Below are 23700 nucleotides of genomic sequence, written 5' to 3'. Positions count from 1 at the left end.
ATTTCTCACCAGAGGGCATTGGCAAGTTCCTGCCAATGTTTCACATAGCATAACAAACAGTTATTGGATTTTCATAGAATTCTTACTGTGTCTAGAGAGACTTAAAGCAACGTTATTTATTCAGTCTTCAGTATTTATTGCTCTACCAGCATTGCTGCTGACGACCCATTTTAATGTACACAATAAGTACATGAAGCAGCTCTGTAACACGTATTTTGCCTCACACCTGCCACATTATTTTGTTCCTTTCAATTACATCTGATAAAAAGTGTAAAAAGCATAATGCTGATGAAAAAAAAAGTCCTACCCCACATCCAGGAAGCATGTGCAGGGCAAAAAGTATGCATGTTTTCTCTATTTCCTAAAATATAATGTTTTTCCTATTTTTCTCTGTTATCTCTGATGCCAAAAGGTGTTTTTTTAATTTTTCAATTTTCATATTTTGTAGATTTTAGGAACACAGTAGATGTAATGCTATAGATTTTAGTGAATTAATATTTAGCAGCTTGTAGCATAAAGTCCTTCTATCTCTACCCCTGCTCCAGAACAGGCAGCTAAGATCTGCCAGCTATTTAGTCTCTTCCTCAAGGTACCTGATTAAAGCATATCAGAAGAGAACATAAACATGGAGCAGTGTGACCCGAAGCCCTGGAGAGCGGTCCAAGAGACCTTTGTGTGCTGAAGAAGAGGAGGTGGATGAAGACAGAGGGTCCCAACGACCCCAGCCCCAATTCAACAGGTGTGGGAACTGGGAGGGGATAGAGGTGGAACTGGAAAAGTGGACAGTAGTGATTGGATAAGTTGTATTATAAAAACTATAGAACTTAGAGCTTGCGCGCACGTGTCGATGTATTCCTGGATGAACGGGGTTGCTCATTAAAGTGCCTGCCCGTTATCTTATCTCCTACAAAACTTGGCTCGGAGTCTTTTTTACAGACTTTTACGGCAACATCTCTAATACTACTGCATAAAATTGAACAAAATGAGTGTTTCTGGTTATACTTCTTCACTTCTGGTGTCTATTCAATGCTAACAGGTCAGAGAAAGGACAGAATATTCCAAAATTTTCACAGTACCATGCTACTAAGAAACAGGAGAGAAAACCAACAAAACACAACCATCGTACCTCAAAGCTGTTATGTCAGCAAAAAGTCCTTAGATCCGATTTTTACTTTAAAACAAAACAAACCCATGCACAAACCATGACAGCAGCTACCAATGAAAAATTATGTATGTACATAACTTTTCTTTTATTAGAAGCCTCATAGCAAAAAAACCAAAGAATGAGGAAATCAGAGAAAATACATTATTCTTTACTCTAGTTCAATGAAAGAATGTCAATATCCCAACAGAAGTTTTGCCTTCAGTGAAAAGGTATTCACACTTTAAAGGAACCTCAGGTGAAATACAGAAATTTGAAAGCAACTAAAAAACCACCTAGGACATTAAACTAAACGGAAGCTTTGTTCAAAAGAGTGTAGGTGCAGTCATGTAAAATGAATACAGAATTCGGAGAACAGAACTCTGGTTTACCAGAGTCTTATCAGTCATTATATACTTTATGTATCTGGAAAAAAAAAATTTTGCTTGTCTTCTCACAAAAGAATCAAAGAGATGATTCAATTAAGGCAAAACAATGTAATACTCAGAGGACTGAATTTCTACATGAAAATAATTTATGTTTAGAAGTGTGGACTTAGATGTTTCCACACAAATATTTGACTTTCTGGTACACAGTACTTAAGGGTTGCAGAGATAGCTGCAGGTACTAGAGAGAGCCTACTTGGAAAACAAGGCCATAAAGCTCATTTATTCAATGCTTTAATAAAAATGGTGGGTTTAGAAATGGCAGCAAGCATTTACAAACGTTTAAAGAAAACAGGCCACTTACTTGTTCATGCAAACTTTCTCATGTCCTTGATGGCAGTGCTTACTGTCACTGTGTTTTAACTGCCACATTTGTTTTATGTTTCTTTAATAATGTATTAATAGTGTTAGTTTTGAAACAGAAAAAAGGACACAGTAAGAACAAAGCCAAACAGTTCTCATGGATGTCACCTGTGCTATCAACTTCTGTAGGGCTGTGGGAACAAGACAAAGGTTCTTCCTCTGAGTCAGAATCAGAATCAAGAAGCATGCGAGAACTGGAAGGCTTAGTGGCAATACTGACAGAGGTGGAAGAGTGCTGATAGGTAAAGGACATGGATTCCATAGTGTGGGATTGAGTGATACGGACTAAACAAAAAGCATAAAGGAGGAAAAGTAGAAAATAAGTCAAAACAGAATCTATAAGGAGAGTATTAGTTTTACATTTCATCACATAAACACAGTAACTGCAAAGTAACCATCATAATAAAGTGAAAAAAATTTAGTTCTAATGGGAGTACACAGAATTTTTAAAAATAAATTTCTATAAATAAATGTAAGATGTAGTATGATTGCAGACAGATTTAGTTAGTAGGTGCATAATGTTCACTATCAAAGGATTGATGAGATGGTACAAAAGAGATGAAGATGAAAGTCACAGAATCATCAGATCACCAATACTCCAGTTTCCATAGTAAAACACTGATATAAACCCAGCTAATGCAGTAGTATTAGTCAGAAACATACCAGGGAATCCATCATCTGCCTCAGCATCCCCAGGCCCGCTGCCAATGCTGCTGTTGTCCAGCCCGATGTGCAGTGACTGCAGCTGGGAACGGAGCTGCTCAATGTCACTGTCTTTGCTGTCCAGAGTCATCTGCAGTTCAATCCGGATCTGACTCTCTTCTGCTATTTGCTGCAGGCATAAATTACAAGATTTCCTATTATCGCAGTATTTGGTTACTCAGAGAAAATATAAGCAGAAATTATGCAGAATTTATAGCCAATCTCGATGTATATTCTACTTATTTCTTTTGGTCATAGGAAATTCAGGAATAGAGACTGGATACACTACCTTCAAGTCTGTATCAATACTATGATTTTACAGAAAATGCTGCAATGTTTATAATTGCAAAAGGATCTTACTGCCTGCATTTCATTTATTTCCTTCTGATATTTGATCATCATTTGGGTTAACTTCTCTCGTTCAGACTTGAGTTCCATATGCAGCTTCCTATTTTCCTTTTCCTTCCGCCGCACATCAGTGTCAGATCCACGCTTGACTGGACCCTTCCGATTCATGATCTCAGCCAGTTTATTCACAGCCTTCCCATGGGAAAGAAAAAAGTGACAAAAAGTACACTAATAAATACACAGTTATGTTGTGAAGAAAAACAATCTTCTATCTACAGCCAGGCACTTTTAACTGTAAACTACCACCTCTGTAATCCAGTACTATAAACTTGCTTTAATTCCATGTATGACTCAAAACTGACAGGAAGGTAATGATGCCATTTTTACTTTAAAGAAGCATTAGCTGTGAACCCTTCAACTCATTTAAATAATCTCCTCCATTTTCACTGGTTAGACCCAAAATATATCTTCACATTAAAATGCCACTTGTTCTAAAAACCAATCTGGAATAAAATCAGAAATGTACTTCTTTATAGAACATATAAAGAAATATAAATCAAGACTGAAACCAGTAAAATATCAAATAATTTGACAGAATTGAAGACTTTTTTGGTGGAATGCATCTGTATTAGAAATTCCTCTATGATAAAACACAAGAAAGCAGTTTCACTACATTGAAATTCTACTTAGTAGAAAAAGAAAAATATCAATATATTTTGTTTCAGGGCAAAACCAAAAAAGTATTAATGGTACATATAAATAGCTTCCGACAGAAACTTTTCTATTAAAAATAATTTGATTAATGAACATTACCTCTACATTCATTAAAACACATTTGCTTACCTGGGTTTTTAATGTTCTTTCATTCAACAACTGTTTCTCAAATTGTGCTTTAATATTTCCTATATTTGCTTCTTCTTCTTTTAGTTTTGTAATTTCTGTAACAAAGTAATTAAAAAAATTCTATGAAAACTCATTACAAAAGAAAATAGTACTATTAAAGAACAAAACTCATTTCAAATTAAATTACATTTGGTTCAGAGAATACGTACGTTCTTGTACTTCTTTCAGTTTATTGTTAAGTTCTTCTTTCTCATTAGCAAGATTAGCCACATCACTAGTTAGTGTCCTATTTGCTTCCTCCAGCTAGAAGAAGAAGAAGGGTATGGGCACAGAACAAAAAACGGTCAGAAAGACGCACAAAGAAACACAAGAGATTTTTGAATTTTAATCATTAAAAAAAATATTTTAAAAATGTTACATATACTTGTGTATCTCTAACTAGGCTAAATAACAATCGATAACTCAAACTGCAAAAAAATCAGGGTCTTTAACCTCTACCAAAATTAAAAATTATACAACTCACTGAGGCTATGGTGGCATCTTTCTCAGTAAGTTCCTGTTTATGCCTTGCCATCATCTCTTTAATCTCCAGCTCTTTCATAATCTTCTCTTTTTCCAAATCAGAGTACTGTTCTTCAGCAATGGAACGGGCAAGTTGTTCTGAATCTGCTTTTGTCAAAGTAATCTCCAGCTGAGCAGCCAAGGAATCTCTGCAAATTATTGATACATATTACTAACTTTAAAATGGGTAGGTTGGTGGGGGAAGAAAACAACAAAAAACCATTCTAATCTTTTAAGTATTACAAGTACAACTATCAAAAACCCACCTCTCATCCTGTAACTCTTGTATCTTTTGCTGCATTTCTTTACAAACTTTGGTCTTTTCCTCACATTCTTCTTTAAGTTCTCGAACTTGCGTCTTATACAGAGTCTAGAATTTAAAGTCAGAAAGAAAGTGATGTGATTTCTATGTTCTTGAAAGTTCACAAAAATTATACAAGATGATACTGTATGCAATTCTTTACTCGCACATTTTAATTAGAGTGTAACTCTGCAGTGCCTTCTCTAAACTTATCTAAATGGCATCATCATTCACAAATGTGCCTTGCTTATTTTATTTTTTTGTTGTTCTTTTTTTAACGAGGATACTTCCAAATCGGTAGATGTATAATAAGTATTTTCTACCTTTGTAAACATACTGTTAAAGATACACCAAATGGAAAAATCATTATTTGACAGAAGCAAGGAAAAGAATTAATTTATTGTTCTTTACTATTTTAATTTTTGTCTGGTGTAATTAGGAATACGTAATTAGGCAATGATGGATTCCCTGGTATGTTTCTTACTAATTAGATTCGAATCATACAAATCCATGAAACTAATGTGACAGTTAAAGAACAAAAGGAAATACAGAAGGAAGCAAAAAACAGATTAGGAAATAATTTGAAATTCAAAATTTCATTAAGTCAATACAAATCTAGAGCCCTAAATATAATGAAAGAAACATGACATTGCTCTGTCCACTGAAATGACTTCAGGTCAAGTGAGAGACAGCTCTAAGTGGACTTACTGCAGGTATATCAAGACAATCTGTCTGTCTCTGACCCAAATACTACAGTTAACTGACCTCAGTTCTCTCTTTCTCTCCTTTAATGTAGACAATGTTTTCATCTACTAAAACTTTAGGCAGTCCTTCTACTCACTGAACACTATGACATTTTAAGTTTCTTTTAATTCTGAAACAAGCTTTTTGGCATCTCCTACAGTGACTGGCTGTGCACTGTTAATAAAAATTAACCTCCACATGCTAGGGATGATTTTTGAGTATAATACCTACTTATTTTGTTGTACCTGACCACAGTAAATCATTAACTCCTAACAGCTCTCTATTTGGCTGTAATACAGAAATTTCCTTCCAAGCCTTATGCATACATTTTGTCACACTACATTAGAATACAGCTCTTCTCTGCCATGCAGCAAGGAAGAGATGCTGAATGCAAAAGGCCAGAAACATGAAGGAAATTATTCACTCTGTGGAAAAGTGAGCTGCTTGACTCCTCCCTCGCTCTGAACAACCTTGCAAAGCTGGGACATTTCTTAACATGGGCTCTTTCATATGCTAAGTGATCAAGATCAAGGCTGCAGACAACAATGAAGACAGGCACAAGAAAAACAAGTAGCTTTGGGTTAGGGATGTGAAACATCTGAGGACGAAAAAAGATAATATTGTACTCAACAAACAAATCAGTATAAAAATAAAGCAGCACAAAACATACAGAGAAATACTGTTCAGCTTCCAGTTGGTCTTGAAGCTCTTTCATTTGTCCATCTGCATCTTGACGTTCCCTAGAAAGGAATAACATGCTTTAAAGATATGACGACATTCCAAACAAGTAAATAGAAATGACAGAATTCACACTCTTGAGATCTTCAGTGATTTCCTGATCAAAGTATAGCCAGCAATTAAATCTGAAGCTTTCTCTGGGTACCAGCTCTCTTTTTCCCTTGTACAGAACACTGCACTAACAACAAGTCAGTTTAATACTGTTAACACACTAACTACAACAGTGTCACATAGTGTAACCAGTAAGAGGCATTGACAAAGTAAAAAGCCATCAAAAGAATCTTATTTCCATGTAAAACATCACTGATCTGACCGGTTCTTTTAAATCCCCTGTTTGCTAGAGCACAGTCTGTGAAAACATGTCTGCATTCCATGACATGCATAATTTCTTGAATTCACCTGTCATTAAAACAACAGTCAGTCCCTCAACAAAAGAAATGTAGCAGAAAAGACTTCTGCCAGTGTTTCACATTGCAGCCACCTTCTATGTGACTAACTGCATCTTGCTGACAGCAAAGACAAAGCACAAGGAGATAAACCATCAGAAGTTATCAAGGAGCTGAGATTCATCTGATATGTGTGCTAAACTTTTCATTCATAAGACTGTTCTTTATATAAAAAAGTATTATTTATTTACTTATTAACATGTGCAAATACTACTTTTAAGACCTTGAAGAACTCCTGGGATGTAACACAACTGCTATCTGAAGGTCCAACAGATCTGTTTAAACATTTGTAGTACTAGATATTTCCAATGGTTATTCTTCACAGTTCTGTAGCAGTATTCATTTCCAACTCTAATAAGCTCTCCTAGACTAATAATTCCAGTAACTTCCCTCTTCACTGAAGTCCTACGTCATTTAAAAAAAGTATCTAGACTTTCAGTTATATAAGTGCTTCTCTTAAGTCCTCAGACTTATGTCTAAGCTGGTTTCTTTAAGGTTTTCAGGAAAACAAAGATGTTTGAATATAAATCCATACATTGCTGAATCACTAGAAAAGTCTCAACTAGAGTCACTGTATATTATTTTAAAGAACCTTTAAGTTTTGCATGGTAGAACAGTATATTCTTTGCAGAAAATTTTTTCAATTATTATTGCTTTCAACTTATGTCACAGAAATATTACAAATCAGTAACATGACTAAAAAATACAGAGCAATTTGCATACTTGCGGAGTTCATTGTTTTGTTTTTCCAGACTTAATTTGATTTCCTGGAGATGGTTATTCTCCTGTTTTAACTGCTTCTCTGACATTTTCAAGGTGTTGACCTGCTGTGTTTGCATCTTGAGATCATTTTGAGTGAGACAGCGCTTTTGTGTTTCTTGCTCTATTTTTAAAGTCAAGTTTTTTACCTGAAAAAGAAACAGAAACCTGTTAATTTTACAGACCTACACAGGAAAGCAATATTTAAACAGTCTCTTACTGACTTCCTCTACATTTCTGTACAACATGCTCACACCTTTTGGTAAATCAAAGCTGCTTCCTGAATAAAGGCATTAGCACACATTAAAAATTCGCCAGATTTTCCGTGCCAGTCTCACAGCATTTTACGTGCCAGAAGGAAAACTTAGTAGAATGAGTAATGCTGAAGTATTTCAGAAAAATGACACCACAATCCATGAAATAGATTTCTTAAAGTTCCAAAGACAGAGAAGGAAAACTTTGCTGCCGTTTTCATTCAAAAACATTCCTAGATATAGCTATAACAAGAAAAATATTGAAAACAAGGTTTGACTCAAGACTCCTTTTGTCAGTGTTCTTACCTCTTCATTTAGTATATCCTTCTGCATAAGGAGCTCATTGATTTTCTGTTGTAATTGTTTGAGATCACAGTCCAACATGGAGCGCTGCTTTTCAGCTTCCAACAACCGATTTTCTACTTTTTGCTTTAAAGCTCTCTCTTCCAAAAGTTTCTTCTCCATTTCTGTGAAGTAAGGAGATTTAAGACATCAGTCAGTGTAAACCAGCAGATTTTGGAGGCCAAAGGGAGGAGGATGTCTACCCCGTATTAACAAAAAGCCCTGTTTCTCCTTTCTAAACTGAAGAGAAAGACTGCTGAAAAGGAATTAAAATGTTCACAGCAAACTCACACCCAGAGGATACTTCTGCAAGCATTCCTTACAGAGCTACTTACTACTGAGTTTCTAGATAACTTCTAGTTTATCTGCAACACCTCTGAGATGAACAAAAGGGGTGGAATTTTAAAAATAAACTATCTAAATCTACTGAATTGTTTCTCTGACTGACAATATGAATTAAAAAGCTGAAGCTGTTCTGGAATCTGATATGCCAAGTGACTCAACCATTATTACTGAATCATTTTTGCTTCTTCAGGAGATCTTCACGGTCAAAATTTTTGTGAATGCTCTGGAATTGGAAGGACAGGATCTGTAGGTAGCTTTTTCATCAGCTACAATAAACACAGGCCATTTAATTCAAAAACAAGAGCCATTTTCTGGAATTTTTTGGTAACTATCCTCTCTTCAAGACATTTCAATTGCTTTGAGATGCACCAGAATACGCACAGCGAGAGGTTATATTATCTACTTTCTATAATTCCCACCTAAGTGCAACTGTGATGTCAAATACAGACCTTTCATGGCTTCAGATTTTGCTTCCTCTATGGATTCATAGATCTTATTTTTGTCTGCTAATCGTGCTTTTGTGGCTTTATGTTCAGCTTCTTCTTGCTCAAGGTTCTGCTGCATTACTTTAAATTTATATGTCATATCTATTTCCATGTTGCTCTTTTCCTGTTAAAGAAAAAATAACAGAAATAAAACATGAAATACATCAGGTTAGAGGCAAAATTTTAGATGACAGCAACATGGTGCTTGGGGGGATGCAAAGAGTAGAAGAGAGAGCTCAGACTGCTGGAGAACATACAAGTTTTCAAGTCAGACTAAGGAGTCAACTGAGAACTCATTTTTAAAATGTTTTTTTGTGGATGGCAAAGGGTTCTAAGAATGTAAAATGACATCCCCAGGTGCAAACAATTACAGAATTACTGTCTTAACAACCAACATTCCGTAGCAAGAGTGACTCGAAGATTAAGTTTATTGAAGAAATTTTTTGAGACCTTTGTTTCAATGACAAATTTGTTTAAAAATCCCATAAGTATTAGCATAAGTTCTTACTTTAGGCAATAATGAGAGTTTAAAAAAACCCAACACATGAAATTAAATGTTATGACTGCACTCTTAAGCTACACACTGGAGTACATTATTAAATATTTCAGAAGTATAATGTATTATGATCATATGGAAAATGGTCTTTTCTTCCCCTACTTCTCAAAATGCAGAAACAATTAAAAAGAAATTTAAAAAATTAAAGAACAAATTGTGAAAACAAGGCTTACTCACTGTCTAGAGTAATAAAAGTACAAATTCAAAAGTTCTGTAAGAATGTAACACCAATGTCCACCTAGACATGCTGTTACCTTTTCTAAATCTGTGAGCTTTTCCTGTAACTGTCTCTTCTCCATTTCCAGTTTGGCTAATGCACTCTTTCCATTTTTCACTTCTTCTTCAAGGCTAGATATACGACCTAAAAATGACCAAAGCATAAGTGAGGCTGGGCTGTGTGTGAAAGCAAGACTGTATTTTATCTATTTAGTATAACATTTTTCAAACATTACAGCTTCTGACTATTATCTTCCTTTGGCGTGATTTTAAAAGTTATCAATAGCATTTTATAAATGTTATCACACATTTTTCTTTTAAATGTCATGTTCACAATTACATAACATTTTATAAAACAGCACACTCAGTCACAGTCTCAAGCTCAAATAACATCACCCAAACCTATTTTTATTTCTGAAACAAGAAGCAATCTTAACTTCAGAAGATTTGCAGGAATACCTTGTAAATCACTGATAATCTCTGATCCATGACTTCGATCTCTCCTTTCTGATTCTAGAGCTGACTGAAGATTGAGATACTCCTTCTCCAGCTTGAGTTTTGCATTCTCCAGCAGGCAGTTCTTATCTTGTAGCTCTCTATTATTAGTTTCCAGCTGCTGGATTTGCTTTGTACTTTCTGTCTGGTTCTTTCTTAACCTGGCTGCAGTATCAGACTCTGACCGCAGCAAAGAATTAGCTTCATCCAACTAAGATTGATAAAAACATACTTAGAAACAATTAAAATATAAACCCTATTATTTCAACTACAGATTACTAAATTTTAGGGATTAAAGAAGGAAAAAGGAGCGTATTTTAAGATCACTTTTAAACACCAAAATATGACAAGAATTAACATCTTCTAAAACTTAATTACACATTTCAAATCCCTCCATTACTACCAAAATCTGTACTAATATTACAGCTCGTACTTTGAAACATACATATAATAACTTGGCATACCTGTCTTTGTAGTTGATTGATTTTCTCATTGGATATTTGAGAGTTCTGATTCCTCTTTTTTAAATCTTCAAGCTGGTCTTTCAAACTATTAACTACGACAAAAACCAATTCAACCTTGTTAATTATTGTCATGAAAATGCTTCAACTGGAACTACAATTCATTTATTTTAACTTTTAAAAACCCACATCAAAATGGAACCCTTCAAGCATGGTTCAACATACCTTCATTTTCCAAATTGCGTTTCTTGTCTGCTTCATGTTCTGCTTTTCTCTGGTATTCCGTATTCTTATGCTGAAGAAGAGCCTTCTCTCTCTCTAACTGCCTGACTGCAGACTCTACATTCTTCCTGGAAGTTATCTGGATATATTTAAAAAAATATACCACTAATTACATACACAAGAGTGGTATTCTTATATGATAAAAACACAGCTCACACACTTGATTTAGCCGGTAATGGAGGAAGCCAGTCTATCTGCCTGCTGCAAACACAACCTATCAGAACACGTGGTCAAATCCAGCCTGGGATGTCTATGGCCAGGAGCTCTGCTATTTAAATACTGTTTGATCATTTGAATTTGATGAACCTGGTAGACCTGCCTAAGCAGGTCCTTCTCTCTGGGAGCAGAGAAACATATGTGTAATGTAAGGTCTTGATATGCACCTGGATGAGAAACTGTTGCACACATTCACATCCAAGCTTGTAGAAGCACTAAGGTGCAAAGCTGGGCAGGAAATAGAGTCCTTTTACCAACACTGAACAGTGCAAAGCATGGGCTTCCTCCTCTACAAACACTACTCTCACACCTTCAATTTTTAAAATCTATATGGGATATTTATATCATGCAGTTCTCCAGCTTAAAACCACAGTAAAACACGAGTTCTCAAAGAAATGTGTCGCTATAGTGCAGAAATCAATCATGAGGAAAACATTTTAGCAGTGACAACAATTTCATGCTTGTGACTACCAAGAAATCACCGTGTGTTACTTGCTATAATTACACAGCTACTCAAAAGCAATTTGCTGTTACCAAAGGAAAAAAGCCATACACAAATCTTTGTTCTAATTCCAGTAAGAAATATCTATGGAGTTACCTCTTCATCGAGCTCTTTCAGTATCTTCTCTAAACGAGTACTTGTAGACCTGAACAAATTTGAAAAATACTTTTAAACCCTGCTAATAACACAGAAATTATTAATTAATTAATTAATTAATTAATTAATTAATTAATTTTAATCTCATTAATTTTAAGTAAAATATTCTACTTTCAGCAATAACATGAAACCTCAAGGACTGGTGAAATAACTCAGAGAGATTCTTCTAGAGAGGTAAGGCAGAAAACCCCAGCAAAACCACCCCAGTAGTCACAGGAGTAGCAAGAATTAGGCCAGCAAGTTATAGTGAAGCCTGCTTGCAGCATTGGGAATTCTCAAAGTGAATTAAAATTCAAAAACATACCAAACTTATCAAAACAGTCTCACCTGTACTTCTGTTCTAGTTCGTCTTTGGCTTGCAATTCATTACTGAGCTGTTCTTCTAGCTTGCTTAGTTTTTTCTGAAACTGCATAAAATATCAAAAAAGCATAGCCCACACATAAATATGCTATCACACAAAGCAAATGCAATTCAATTAAATAACAAAATAAGGGAAAGCGAGGAAAATTAATTCAATCTTCCACTATATTATTCTAAAACCATCACTAGAAGGTTACATCTTTACAAGGTACTGAGACGATTTTAATGATACAGATCCATGGCAACAAAATTTGCTGCATGCTGCATTAAATCAAACCATCACAGAATTATGTGCCACAGATTGTGAGTCATAAAATTTTTATGGGCAAAGAATATTGTTACCGGCCCTCTGCTGTTCCCTGTAGCCAGAGACTGTCCACTGCAGCAGATTTTTTGGGATAGCTTTTTCTAAATGAAATGAAAAAATAAAAAGGAGGGGCACATGACCAAATTGGACAATATTCAGAGAGTATGACTAAACACATTCAGTGACTTTACATAAAGAATTTCTTAGTCTTTCTCATTTGGAAGCTAATGAACACTTTGCAAGTCTGGATATGCTTTGTTTTCACAGAATCACAGAGTCAACTAGGCTGGAAAAGACCTCTGAGATCATCGAGTCCAACTCATGACCTAACAAAACCTTGTCAACGAGACCACGGCACTGAGTGCCACATCCAGTCTTTCCTGATCACCTCCAGGGACAGTGACTCCACCACCTCCCTGGGCAGCCCATTCCAATGCCCAATCACTCTTTCTCTGAAGAAATTCTTTCTGATGCCTAACCTAAACCTACCCTGGCGCAGCTTAAGACTGTGTCCTCTTGTCCTGTTGCTTGTTGCCTAGTAGAAAAGGGTGATCCCCATCTGGCTACACCTCCCTTTCAGGCAGTTGTAGAGAGTGATAAGGTCTCCCCTGAGCCTCCTTCCTCTCCAAGCTAAACAATCCCAGCTCCCTCAGCCACTCCTCACAGGACTTGTGCTCCAGACCATTCCCTGCATTCCCTTCGCTGCCCTTCTCTGGACTCACTCCAGCACCTCAATGTCCCTCCTAAACTGAGGTGCCCAGAACTGGACACAGTACTTGAGGTGTGTCCTCACCAGTGCCAACTAGAGAGGATGAGTCACTTCCCTGGTCCTACTGGCTACTCTTCCTGATACAGGCCAGGATGACACTGGTCTTCTTGGCTACCTGGGCACACTGCTGGCTCATGTTCAGCTTCCTGTCAATCCAAACACCCATGTCTCTTTCCACCTGGCTGCTCTCCAGGCACTCTGTGCCCAGCCTGTAGTGCTGCATGGGGCTGTTGTGCCCAAAGTGCAACACCCGGCACTTGGCCTTGTTGAGCCCCATACTATTGGATTCAGCCCATCTATCCAACCTGTCCAGGTCCCTCTGCAGAGCTTTCCTACTCTCCAGCAGATTGACACTCACCCTCAACTTAGAGTCATCTGCAAATTTGCTAATGAGGGACTCAATCCCCTCATTTGGATCATCAATAAAGATACCAAACAGGACTGGGCCCAACACTGACTCCTGGGGACTCCACTGGTGACTGACCAGACACCAGCTGGATGCAGCCTCAGCATACTCTGGACCCGGCCATCCAGCCCAGCACAGAGTGCCCCTGTCTAAGCCATGGGCTGCAGCTTTTCCAGGAGCACGTTATGGGAGACATTGTCAAAGGCTTTGCTGAAGTCCAGATAGACACACCCACAGCCTTCCCCTCATCCACCAGGCGGGTTACCTGACCATAAAAGGAGATCAGGTTAGTCAGACAGGACCTGCCCGTCCTAAATCCATGCTGGCTGGATCTAATGCGCCAGCCATCCTGTAGGTGCTGTGGGATTGCACTCAGGATGATTGTTCCATAACCCTGTTGGACGCTGAGATTAGGCTGACAGGCCTGTAGTTTCTTGGATCCTCCTTCTGGCCCTTCTTATGGATGGGCATCCCATTGGCCAACCTGCAGACATCCGGGACCTCCCCGGTGAGCCAGGACTGATGGTAAATGATGGAGAACAGCTTGGCAAGCTCTTCCACCAGTTCCCTCAGCACCCTGGCATGGATCCATCTGGTCCCCTAGACTTGTGAGGATCCAGGTGGCTCAGCAGGGCACTGCCTGCTTCCTCTGGGATTACAGCGGGACGATTGAGCTACTTGTCCCTGTCTACCAACACAGGGGGTCCTAACGACACCCCTGTCTTATTGCTGAAAACTGAGGCAAAGGTGTTACAGCCTTTTCCTCATCCTTGGTAACTGTTTCCCCACCCCACAACCAATAAAGGATGGAGGTTTTCCTTACCCCTCTTTTTGCTATTAATGTATTTACAAATACACTTTTTATTACCCTTATTTTAGTTTTGGTTACTAGAATATTTTTTAAAAAATCACGAGTCCAGTACCCAAATGTTCATTAAATAAATTACAAATAATAAATATTGGATTCATGCATTCATTTTCCTCACTTCCCCCTCTTAGTTCACCCCCTTTGCCTCTACCCCCCCAGACATGAAATGTAAAAATGTGGTTTTCTGAAACACTTTGTAATTGTTACAATTAGAAGATTTCCAGAACAGAGACACTGAAAAGGACATCAAAACTGCTTGAGAAAACACAAATAAAAAAAGTTGTCAGAAGTCAAATGTAACATTGTAAATGTTACAATCTGCATTTACAATCATGATATAAAGCAAGTATCCCAAATGTGACAGTATGTATTTTAAACAGCAGTACCATTTCTTTTCAAAAGGGAAACTCTAAAACTATTCATCTATTCAGCAATGGCAGGAAGGAAGTGGAGTCTAATAAACATTTGCATTTAAATTTATCCAATCAATGCATTTCCTTGACTTACTTTGTAAACTTTGAACAGGAACTGTAAGTTTTAGGAAATGTTAACAATTTACTACCTACACTTCAATAATACAAATGTTTAAGTAACATAATGAAGCAAGTATATGAAAATTCCATAGCATTTTCCTGTCATATGCAAATTTAAATTCAATTGTCAGTCTTCAAAAGCTGGATAAACATGCTCCATACACTCCAGCTGGAGTATGATTTAGACACTCCTTTATGACTGTGTGTGATGATTTACTTTTCCATACTATGAATAAATTAATCAAGAATCACTCAAGCAAGTGTGGAACCTTTCCAGGAGTGATGCTGTCTGTAGCAAACAGAGCCTTACACACTGGCTTTCAAAACAAAATCTAGATGCCAAAAGAATGAGAAAAAATTTTATTCATTCCTCTTTATTATACTACAGAACCTTAAGACTTGAGTACAACTGTTTCAAAATACAACTGGTTTACTGATAACAATTTGGTGAATTAACATTAAAGATATTTCACATCCACGTAAAATTATGTAGGAATTTTTTTAATCCTTTCATAATTGAAATAATATACTTACCTCCTTGCTGTCCTGTAAATAGAAAATATCATTTTTATTGAGGATCGCTAAAAGACAAAGTCTCCCTTCCCCCTATAAACTGCTTGAAAACTTATTTTAGGCTTTGTCTTTTCTTAACAGACTTCACAAAATTAGTTAATCAAAACATTAACACTAAAGAAAAAAGGCACTAACCTCATTTTTACTGGATTGCACAGATTCATTTTCTCTGCAAGACTGAGAGGAGTCACTTAGCAACCTGTCAAAAACAAAAACAAATCCGTCCAGATCTTATCCAAGTTTTAAACAACTCTGGCAACTGCCATTTTAATCAATTCTCTCAAATCGTAATGTGTCCTATGTTGCTCTCAGAATGAAGTTATTTCAGGGTTAGTGCATCTTTCTGATTTGAATCTTTCCTTAAGAGAAGTACAGCATGTTCCCAAATCCACAGCAGCTTATGATGTTTCCATTAGCACAATTATCTCTTAATTATTCAAGTTGAATTCTAGAAAGTTGTGTAACATTCTTCTCTAAAATAACTAACAAAAAGCCTTTTTAGAAATAAGTTACAAATCAGTATTTTAACCCTAATCGATTTTTAAGATATTGTATATTTTTGTGCATATAAAAATACTGTTTTAAATCAGTTATTGAAATAACCAAAATAGTAGCAAATTATTTTACGCAACCTTTGCATTTTTTATCTTCACAATTGAACATAAATGTATATAATGCAAGGAATAAATAATGTATCTAGAGTGAAAAGACAGAATATAAAGAAAAACATGCAGGTATTTTTCTAAAATGCATATTATACTATCACATACAAATTGTCTCTGTAGTAGGTAAATCCTATGAAAGGCAGTTGGTTTCCCACGAAGGCTTTGGGGATTGGAAAGGTTTCCACGTCTCCTTTGTCATCCTCAATGTCATCAAAATTACTGCTATCTATATCACTGCTAAGCTCAGGAACAACAGGAGCAGCAGCTATAAAAGGGGAGAAGAGATTAACTTCATTCCAAGATTCGGTCCCTTGCTATATACTGGTATCTCTATAATGTTAAAAGGCTATGTTATAAGTTGTCCTTAAATAACTTGTAGTTAAATACGTATTAAACAGACAGCAGAGCTGGAAATATTACTGTGCACAGTTTTTTTCTAGAGCAATCTATTTTTGTATTAATTGCTTAATGCATGGACTATCTAACCCACAAGACATATTTGCTCAGGTAATCACATTTGAGAATAGGACTCGAGCACAATCAGCATTTTAAGAAACCTTGGCAAACATACAACTTTAGAAGTTACAATCAAACTGGTAAGCTGAAATGACAGACTCTGCTTTTTTCACCTAAAGCTATGAGGTTCTCAACACCTTAAATGAAAAGCAGTAAAATTGACAAGACCACTGTCAAACTACTGTCATAAGTACAAGAATATTAAAATAACCCAAACCAAAACAAAAAAACCCACCCTAAACCAAAATTAAAAAAGCCAAAGAGAAACAGAACCTAATGTGCACTCAGTTAAAATTCTGAAACATCCAATTCTATTGTTTAAAATGGAAATGTCTACATTAAAAGTATGATAAAGGTGAGGGTAATTCCAGTAGGGAAAATATGTATTTGCTAAACCTTACTCATATAAGTTTTTATAATACAAATTATAAATATGAAAGGTTGGGTAAGATTCTTCATAGATTAAAAAAACTTATTTAGTCTAAAGCTATTTTCATTTCTACTATTGCAAATACTGAATAAAACAGAACTTGTAATGTACTTACTCTCCCGAATGTTGTCCCAGTTCCACTGATCGCTTTTGAAGAAAGGGTGATGCTTTATTTCTTCTATCCCATTTCTCCCAAGTCGAACATCCCTAAACACAGCAATTAAGCCAAAGTCACATTAGGGAAAACAGCTCCTCTTTTTCTGTTTTGGTTTGTTGTTACTTAAATTCTGCCTTGTTCATATGCAGCAACAAAGCTTTCAGTGAATACTGTCTGTCTGTGTTAACCACACTAATGGTCAGATAGAAAACAGAATTTAAAAACCACCAACCACTAATATGCAGTTTCTTACATAAAATGTACTCTGAATCTTAGCATGCACTCTCCTTGTAACTGCTAAAATGTCCAGAATTTGGAGTATGCCACGTGGGGAGTAAAGCAAGAAAGAGAGCACTGAGGCAAAAACTAAGAAAAAAACTAAAAACAGAAACAAAAACTCAACACCCTTGGGGGAAATAAAACTGCAGAAGTTCCGTGTCTGCCAAACCACATGACAAACCGTAAGACGCAAGTGAAGGAAGGTCTAACTTACTGCACAGAACAGTTATTCAAAGCTGGACTAAAATAAATATTTCAAGAATTCCATCCTCTGCCCCACAACTAACCCTGACACGTCTTTTGCTGATATTTGCAGGGAAGTAAATCTTAACAGCAACAAGAAACTTTTAGTTTGAACAGAAGAGTCTCTCTTGAAACTACGTACAAGAACAGGACATAAAAACAATGCATGGAAAAGAAGCAATAAATCACAGGGTCGATGCTTAGTCCTTCTTTAAGTGCTTCAGCAGTGATCACACAGACAGAAAGCAAGCATCTGTTTCAAATAAATCACTCAAGTACTGTGTTAAATATAAACAGGAAGACAGACACACAGAGTGGAAATACACCTCGCCACATTTACATTTGTAAATTCTACTCTTATTTTCTCTCTATGCTTCAGCTACAACAGGTGAAAAACACTGTTAAATAAAGTACATCCTTCCCGAGCAACCCTGATCTTACAGTAGAGCAAACAATCCCTCTTCAAATGCAAAACCCATTCTAAGGCAATCTGTTTTCCTAATCCCTCACTCTATAGCAGCTGGATGCTCTGCTCCAGACGAGTTCAGGTGATAACAGGAAAGCATAAGAAGCCATCATCAATCCAGAGTTAACTATGGATCTACAGTGTTGCTCTTTTCAATCAGAGAAATCAAAGATAATCTCTGCTTTCTCAAACTAAAGGAAATGTATTCAGGTCAAAAACAAGCTTAAAGGCAAACTTCCAGATCTATCTGTAGCCAAAATAATACCCTTGCAGGTTTGTTAGCTATACTTACCAATTAATGCTACAGCGCAAATGAAAAAAAAAGATAAACCACACATTCCAAGAAACTTAAAGAAACTCGTGGTTACTTTCAGAAAAGTACTTGCTTGCACTTTCCCTAAGTAACACCCAACAATTTGGGCCCTGCCTTGGAACTTAGAAATTACCTTCGGCCTTACAGGTTTGTAACTGTATCACACACTGCAATTGGAAGGATTTGTCCAGCACAAACTGTGTTAACAAGAGCTGTCAGAACTACTCATAGAAATAAAATACAATACCTGGAAAAAACACCCCAAAAGAAAAACTAGAGAATGGCAGGTTTTGCAGAAGAGATCTGGACTGAGATTATGAGAAGTAATGGAAGGAATTAATTTTTACAATGTGCCATCCAAAACAAATACAGCCAATACCATACAAACCAAAAAACAGTAACAGAACAATAGTGCACTTACCTATCGGTTAAAAAGGCACAGATAAGGTTCTTTGCATGCTTAGAGATTTCCACATCATCAGGGAAATGTAATGAGTTCTTATGATCCATAATTTTACTGTATGTTCCTACCAGTGAGTCTGCATAAAAAGGGGTATCGCCTGAAAATAAAATAGTAAATTGACTGATTTTTAGTCATGTTCAAGTCATGTAATTTGAGTAAGAGAAAAGAAATAAAGAAAAGTTTACAAGCAGTTTACCTAAAATAGTCTTTTATTTAAAAAAGAAAACAGTAAAATTGGAATGCAAGGTACAAAATCATCTGTATTACTAAAAATATTCCTTTCCTAAAACATCTGTATTAGAAACGACACCATTTTCTATCCTGTCTATCAGTACCAGAATTTTGCCCATTGAATTACATGTTGTGTTCTACCTGAAGACTCTCACTGTGTTTTCTAATTTGCATGATAGTGACACCCGCATAAATCCTGATCTTTAAACACTCCACGGTAAAATGGACCAAAACTCACTAAAGATTTGCTAATGCACATTTATTGGAAAGAATCCACCAAAGCAGCCCTCTGGAGATTGCTTCAGAAGCACACAGGTCTACCCTGCCTAAGGCAAGTCAGCTCTGAGCAGGACCATTCCCAGTGTGTAACTGCACTGTAAAAGCCATATTAATAAGTTGACTGACAAATTACATTAGCCTGAGTGCCCATATTAACAGAACAGGTGGCTTTTAAAATCATAGACCTTTCTCACCCAGTGGTTTGCAGCACAGGCTTTACAGATATTTACAAAGAACCAGACTTAAGAAAGTTAAAATCGGGACAAGTGAAAAGCATCAGCAGCAATGAAGGCAACTGACACTCAAATTAAGGGGCAACATTCTGAACATACAAATTGTTTGGGTCTGCAACCAAGAACCTGCAACTTTCACTGAAATCCTTTCTCCAAACTAACCCACAGTTTTAACAGAGAAGGTGAACAATAGCGTGAGCTGGGCTGTTTCCTCCATCCTGGGGTGCTGCTTGCACAGGGATCACCTGGCAGGACAGCCTTGCTGGCCGCAGACTTCCAACAACAAACAGCATTTCAAAAGCTGGGCACATGAAAATTGTACAAACAGACCAACAGGCAAAAACTGTTCTGCTTTCAAAAGAATATAAATGCAACAATCCTATTCTGTCATTTTATAACAAAATAAGGAATCAGTACACAGCAGCTTGAACTAAACTTGTGGAGTGTCAATTAAGGTGCCTTATCAGTGCACTGCAGGGAGGGATCACTGATACTTGCTGTCTCCTTCTTTCACAGCCTTCTTGTTCTCAATTTTCTTGTGCCTCAGAAATAGCTTTGATTTTGGCCACAGCTCGAAACTATCTAAAGTCACTAAACAATTGTCAGGATTGTGACCGACATTTCACTTTTTAGTTTGGAGCACAATAAAATTTGCATTAGTACTGTGGCTTTACTAAAACCAGAACAATGGAACACTTTCTGTGAGTTCTTTGGAGTGCAATGTTTTAGAAGAACATAGGTAGTGTCTGATATGTGAGCACAGACAAGAATAGCTATTTTTTTACCAATGTGTGGGATATGGAAAAATTAAGTAATATTTCCCTCCTACAAAAGGGGAAAAAAAAGGCTCTGACAAAACATTCTGGACAGCTACGTCTAATATTTTAATAACTGAATAATTTTATTTATTGCTAAAATTGTGACAGACAATTAATTAATTAATTAATTAATTATAACCCACACTTTTAAAAAGCCAAAATGCTTTAATTTTGAAAGACATAGAAATTGTAATAGCATTCTATGTCCAAATGTCTCTTCTGGCTCAGGATACCAGAAACGTCAAATCTGCAATATTACCAGAACATGCTGATTTGGACTTTTTATAATTATATGCTCAATTCCATCCTTCTATAATCAGTATTTTGCTATCAGACTATAATACTGATCCTCACTGTATTTTAAGATGCAGATGACTCATCTCCTTAACAGATTATATTCTATGTTCGTTGCCACAGCAGTCCAGTGTATTTTACTGGAAAATCCTGACTCAAGCATGAAAGAAAAAATCAAGCCATACTTCCATATTTTGACCTAACAGAAGACACTGACATGCTATGGAAAAAAAGAAGAGAAGAAGAGAAAAGGGCAGTCCTGCCCTTTCCACTCCTTTCACACTCTGTGTCCCTGAAAGCACACTGCCTGAGGTGGCACAAACGTTCTCGAGTTGGTGAGGTAGCTGACCCCAGTTAAAACTACTCTAAGAATTAGTTTTAAGCTGAACCGAGTCAGGAACTAATCACTGAGCAAGCACGCAAACAGCTGTCACACCGTCCGAGTGACAGAGAGCAAAGACAACAGAAATGAACCCACAGCATCAGCCAAAAGTCACAAGCTGTTAGTGAGGTATGACCAGCCCCCAAGCAATGCAGCACAGCTGAAGGCACAGCAAGGACTCCACGATAATCTCATTAGCAGAAGAAATCACTACTTACCAACTAACATCTCAAAGAGGAACACCCCTACAGACCACCAGTCACATTCCCGTCCATAATAACCATCACCCCCCTGAGATTTCAACACTTCGGGCGATATGTAGTCGGGGGTTCCCACAGCTGTGTCGCAGCGCACCATTCCGGTCTGTGCAACAGCAAGAACACAAACAGCTCAGGTCAAAATACTTCTGAGTCTTTGAACAATTCTTCTGTTAGTAGAGCAGAAAACCATAAAAAATACAGCCTAAAAATAATTGGTTTGAAGAGTGTGTTTGAAAGAGTACTTTTTTCTGGCCTGAAATTACAATTTCTGGTAACGAGCTCACCCCTGCCTAATTCACCGTGATTTCTGTTGACTACATATTTCCAAAATTGACCAATTTTATAATTTATCATTGGTTTCAATATGAAGCTACCCACCATATCAGACTGCTTCTTATCTCATTAAACTCAGGGACAAACTTTAGCATAATTTTGACAAGTCACAAATTCTAAGCCCTACATAATAGCACATACATAACAAATTTGACTAATTCAGACTGTAAATCAAGCTATAGGTAAATTTTTTATAATTACATCTTATTTTTTAATTAAAGGTAGGAAGAAGAATAAAAGGAAAAGCTATTTTTAAAGACTAGGAAAGCTTTTTCCTAACAATTTTTTATTAACATTTTTCCACAGTTGTATTAATGGAAGGATTTTTCATCCCCTTTGCTTCATGCTGAGACACTAAAAATGCAGGGCTAAGTGACGCAAAAGCATCAACCAGATCTGCCAGCATTCTGGTGCAGTTTTAAGCTGTTTCCTTTAGTCAAATTCACTGCATTCACCTCCTGAGAGACCAGATGGATGAATGAAATTAAATCCTGGATGAAGTTAGAGAGGTACCAAAAATATACTCATCTTTTATTCTGTTTCTCAATCTGAAATATGATCTGTCATCTAGCAAAGTTCTTCACACATTTTGTCATCAGCATGAATAGCAATATGCATTAAATATGAATATTAATACAGAATATTATTAGCAATAACTAAAGTCAAAATACATACTTACAGATAATAAGAGAAACATTTTGCTTGGGGAATTGTACTGAGGTGTAAAACTTACACACCATATTACAACATTCCTTTTCATACTCAATATGAACTGCCAAAAGCTTTTATTTCTGTACCAAACCAGAATCCAGAAAGTCATGAACCTACAGGCAAAAACTAAAGGGATGACTAAATACTGTGGAGACCTACTTCAAACGTCCTCCTAGCAAATGACCATCATCTTCTATGACTCCATGATAAAGCTGAATCCTAAAGAAGTTTCAATTTCTCAGTTGCAGAATGAAGAGCAGGTTAACTTTTGCCTTCTATACTATGGATGAGATAGCACCTAAATTATTCATCCTGGGATAATAAAATTAAGTTAACTCTTGTCAGAAGACCTAATGCATTCACTGGTCCAAGAAAAATATAGACAAACATATTTTAACACTGGGAAATAAACTAAAGCCCAAAGGCTCCAAAAATCTAAAGCTGAGAGCATTCAAAAATGGATCTGGCACATGGCAGGAATCACTACTTGAGTATGTCTTCTCTGACACTTAAGCCACTCTGCTGTGAGCACAGGAGGAATTTCTCTAGGGTTATGGGATTCTGCCCATCTAGAAGGACTGTGGCGTCTTAATGAGGCCTCCAACATTTGTGTGTGTCTATCTCTGCCTTAACCAAACCCAAAATTACAACCAAGCCCAGAGTGGTTGAAGCCACCCGACTCCTGCCCTGGGTAAGGAGATTCTCTAAAAATGAAGTAAACAAAACAGTTCTGAAAGATTTCTCTGAAGACTGCAGCTTCAGTCACAGCCTCATCACCTCCACACATAGCAAGCACTTAATAATACCCCACTTGCCATCTCTCTATAATTAATATGAACACTTTTTAATATGTTACACATGTTGATATTTTATGAAGTCATAAGTAAATAAAGCAAAGACTGTGCTAAAAGAAGCCAGACCTACCCAGCTCTGGTGGTTGGTATGGAGCAACAAGGAAAGTTCTTTCCAATGACATTACAGATGCTAAAGAACTTCATGTAATAACATCTTATGTTTTCAGGCAAGATACCAAAGAACTGAATAGTAAAACAAAAATATTTTTCCAGTAAAAAGGGCCCTGAATGCTAACACCAGTTTTCAATAGACC

The 23700-nt window shown here is 36.7% G+C and overlaps 1 protein-coding gene across 2 annotated transcripts in view; it reads right to left on the bottom strand.

The window, feature by feature from the left end:
* ROCK2 (Rho associated coiled-coil containing protein kinase 2) overlaps positions 1-23700 on the bottom strand; it is a 101052-nt gene that overhangs the window by 11801 nt on the left and 65551 nt on the right. Inside the window, exons 6-28 of one of the 2 annotated variants that reach the window (XM_071548339.1) lie at positions 21507-21651; positions 19010-19148; positions 17246-17337; positions 16290-16449; positions 15655-15718; positions 15481-15492; positions 12406-12471; positions 12030-12109; positions 11643-11691; positions 10772-10907; positions 10550-10641; positions 10050-10296; positions 9629-9735; positions 8783-8942; positions 7953-8113; positions 7357-7541; positions 6120-6189; positions 4671-4774; positions 4367-4553; positions 4053-4146; positions 3844-3938; positions 3013-3192; positions 2614-2782 (exon numbers count right to left, since the gene is read on the bottom strand). In XM_071548339.1, the coding sequence (XP_071404440.1) occupies positions 2614-2782; positions 3013-3192; positions 3844-3938; positions 4053-4146; positions 4367-4553; positions 4671-4774; positions 6120-6189; positions 7357-7541; positions 7953-8113; positions 8783-8942; positions 9629-9735; positions 10050-10296; positions 10550-10641; positions 10772-10907; positions 11643-11691; positions 12030-12109; positions 12406-12471; positions 15481-15492; positions 15655-15718; positions 16290-16449; positions 17246-17337; positions 19010-19148; positions 21507-21651 (2794 nt within the window). The remainder of the gene's footprint in view (positions 1-2613; positions 2783-3012; positions 3193-3843; positions 3939-4052; positions 4147-4366; positions 4554-4670; positions 4775-6119; positions 6190-7356; positions 7542-7952; positions 8114-8782; positions 8943-9628; positions 9736-10049; positions 10297-10549; positions 10642-10771; positions 10908-11642; positions 11692-12029; positions 12110-12405; positions 12472-15480; positions 15493-15654; positions 15719-16289; positions 16450-17245; positions 17338-19009; positions 19149-21506; positions 21652-23700) is intronic. The other variant, XM_071548338.1, reaches the window with a different exon arrangement.

This window comes from Pithys albifrons, chromosome 2 (assembly GCF_047495875.1).
Source record: "Pithys albifrons albifrons isolate INPA30051 chromosome 2, PitAlb_v1, whole genome shotgun sequence".
NCBI classification, from domain to species: Eukaryota; Metazoa; Chordata; class Aves; order Passeriformes; family Thamnophilidae; genus Pithys; species Pithys albifrons.
This window is presented reverse-complemented; position numbering and strand designations above follow the sequence as displayed.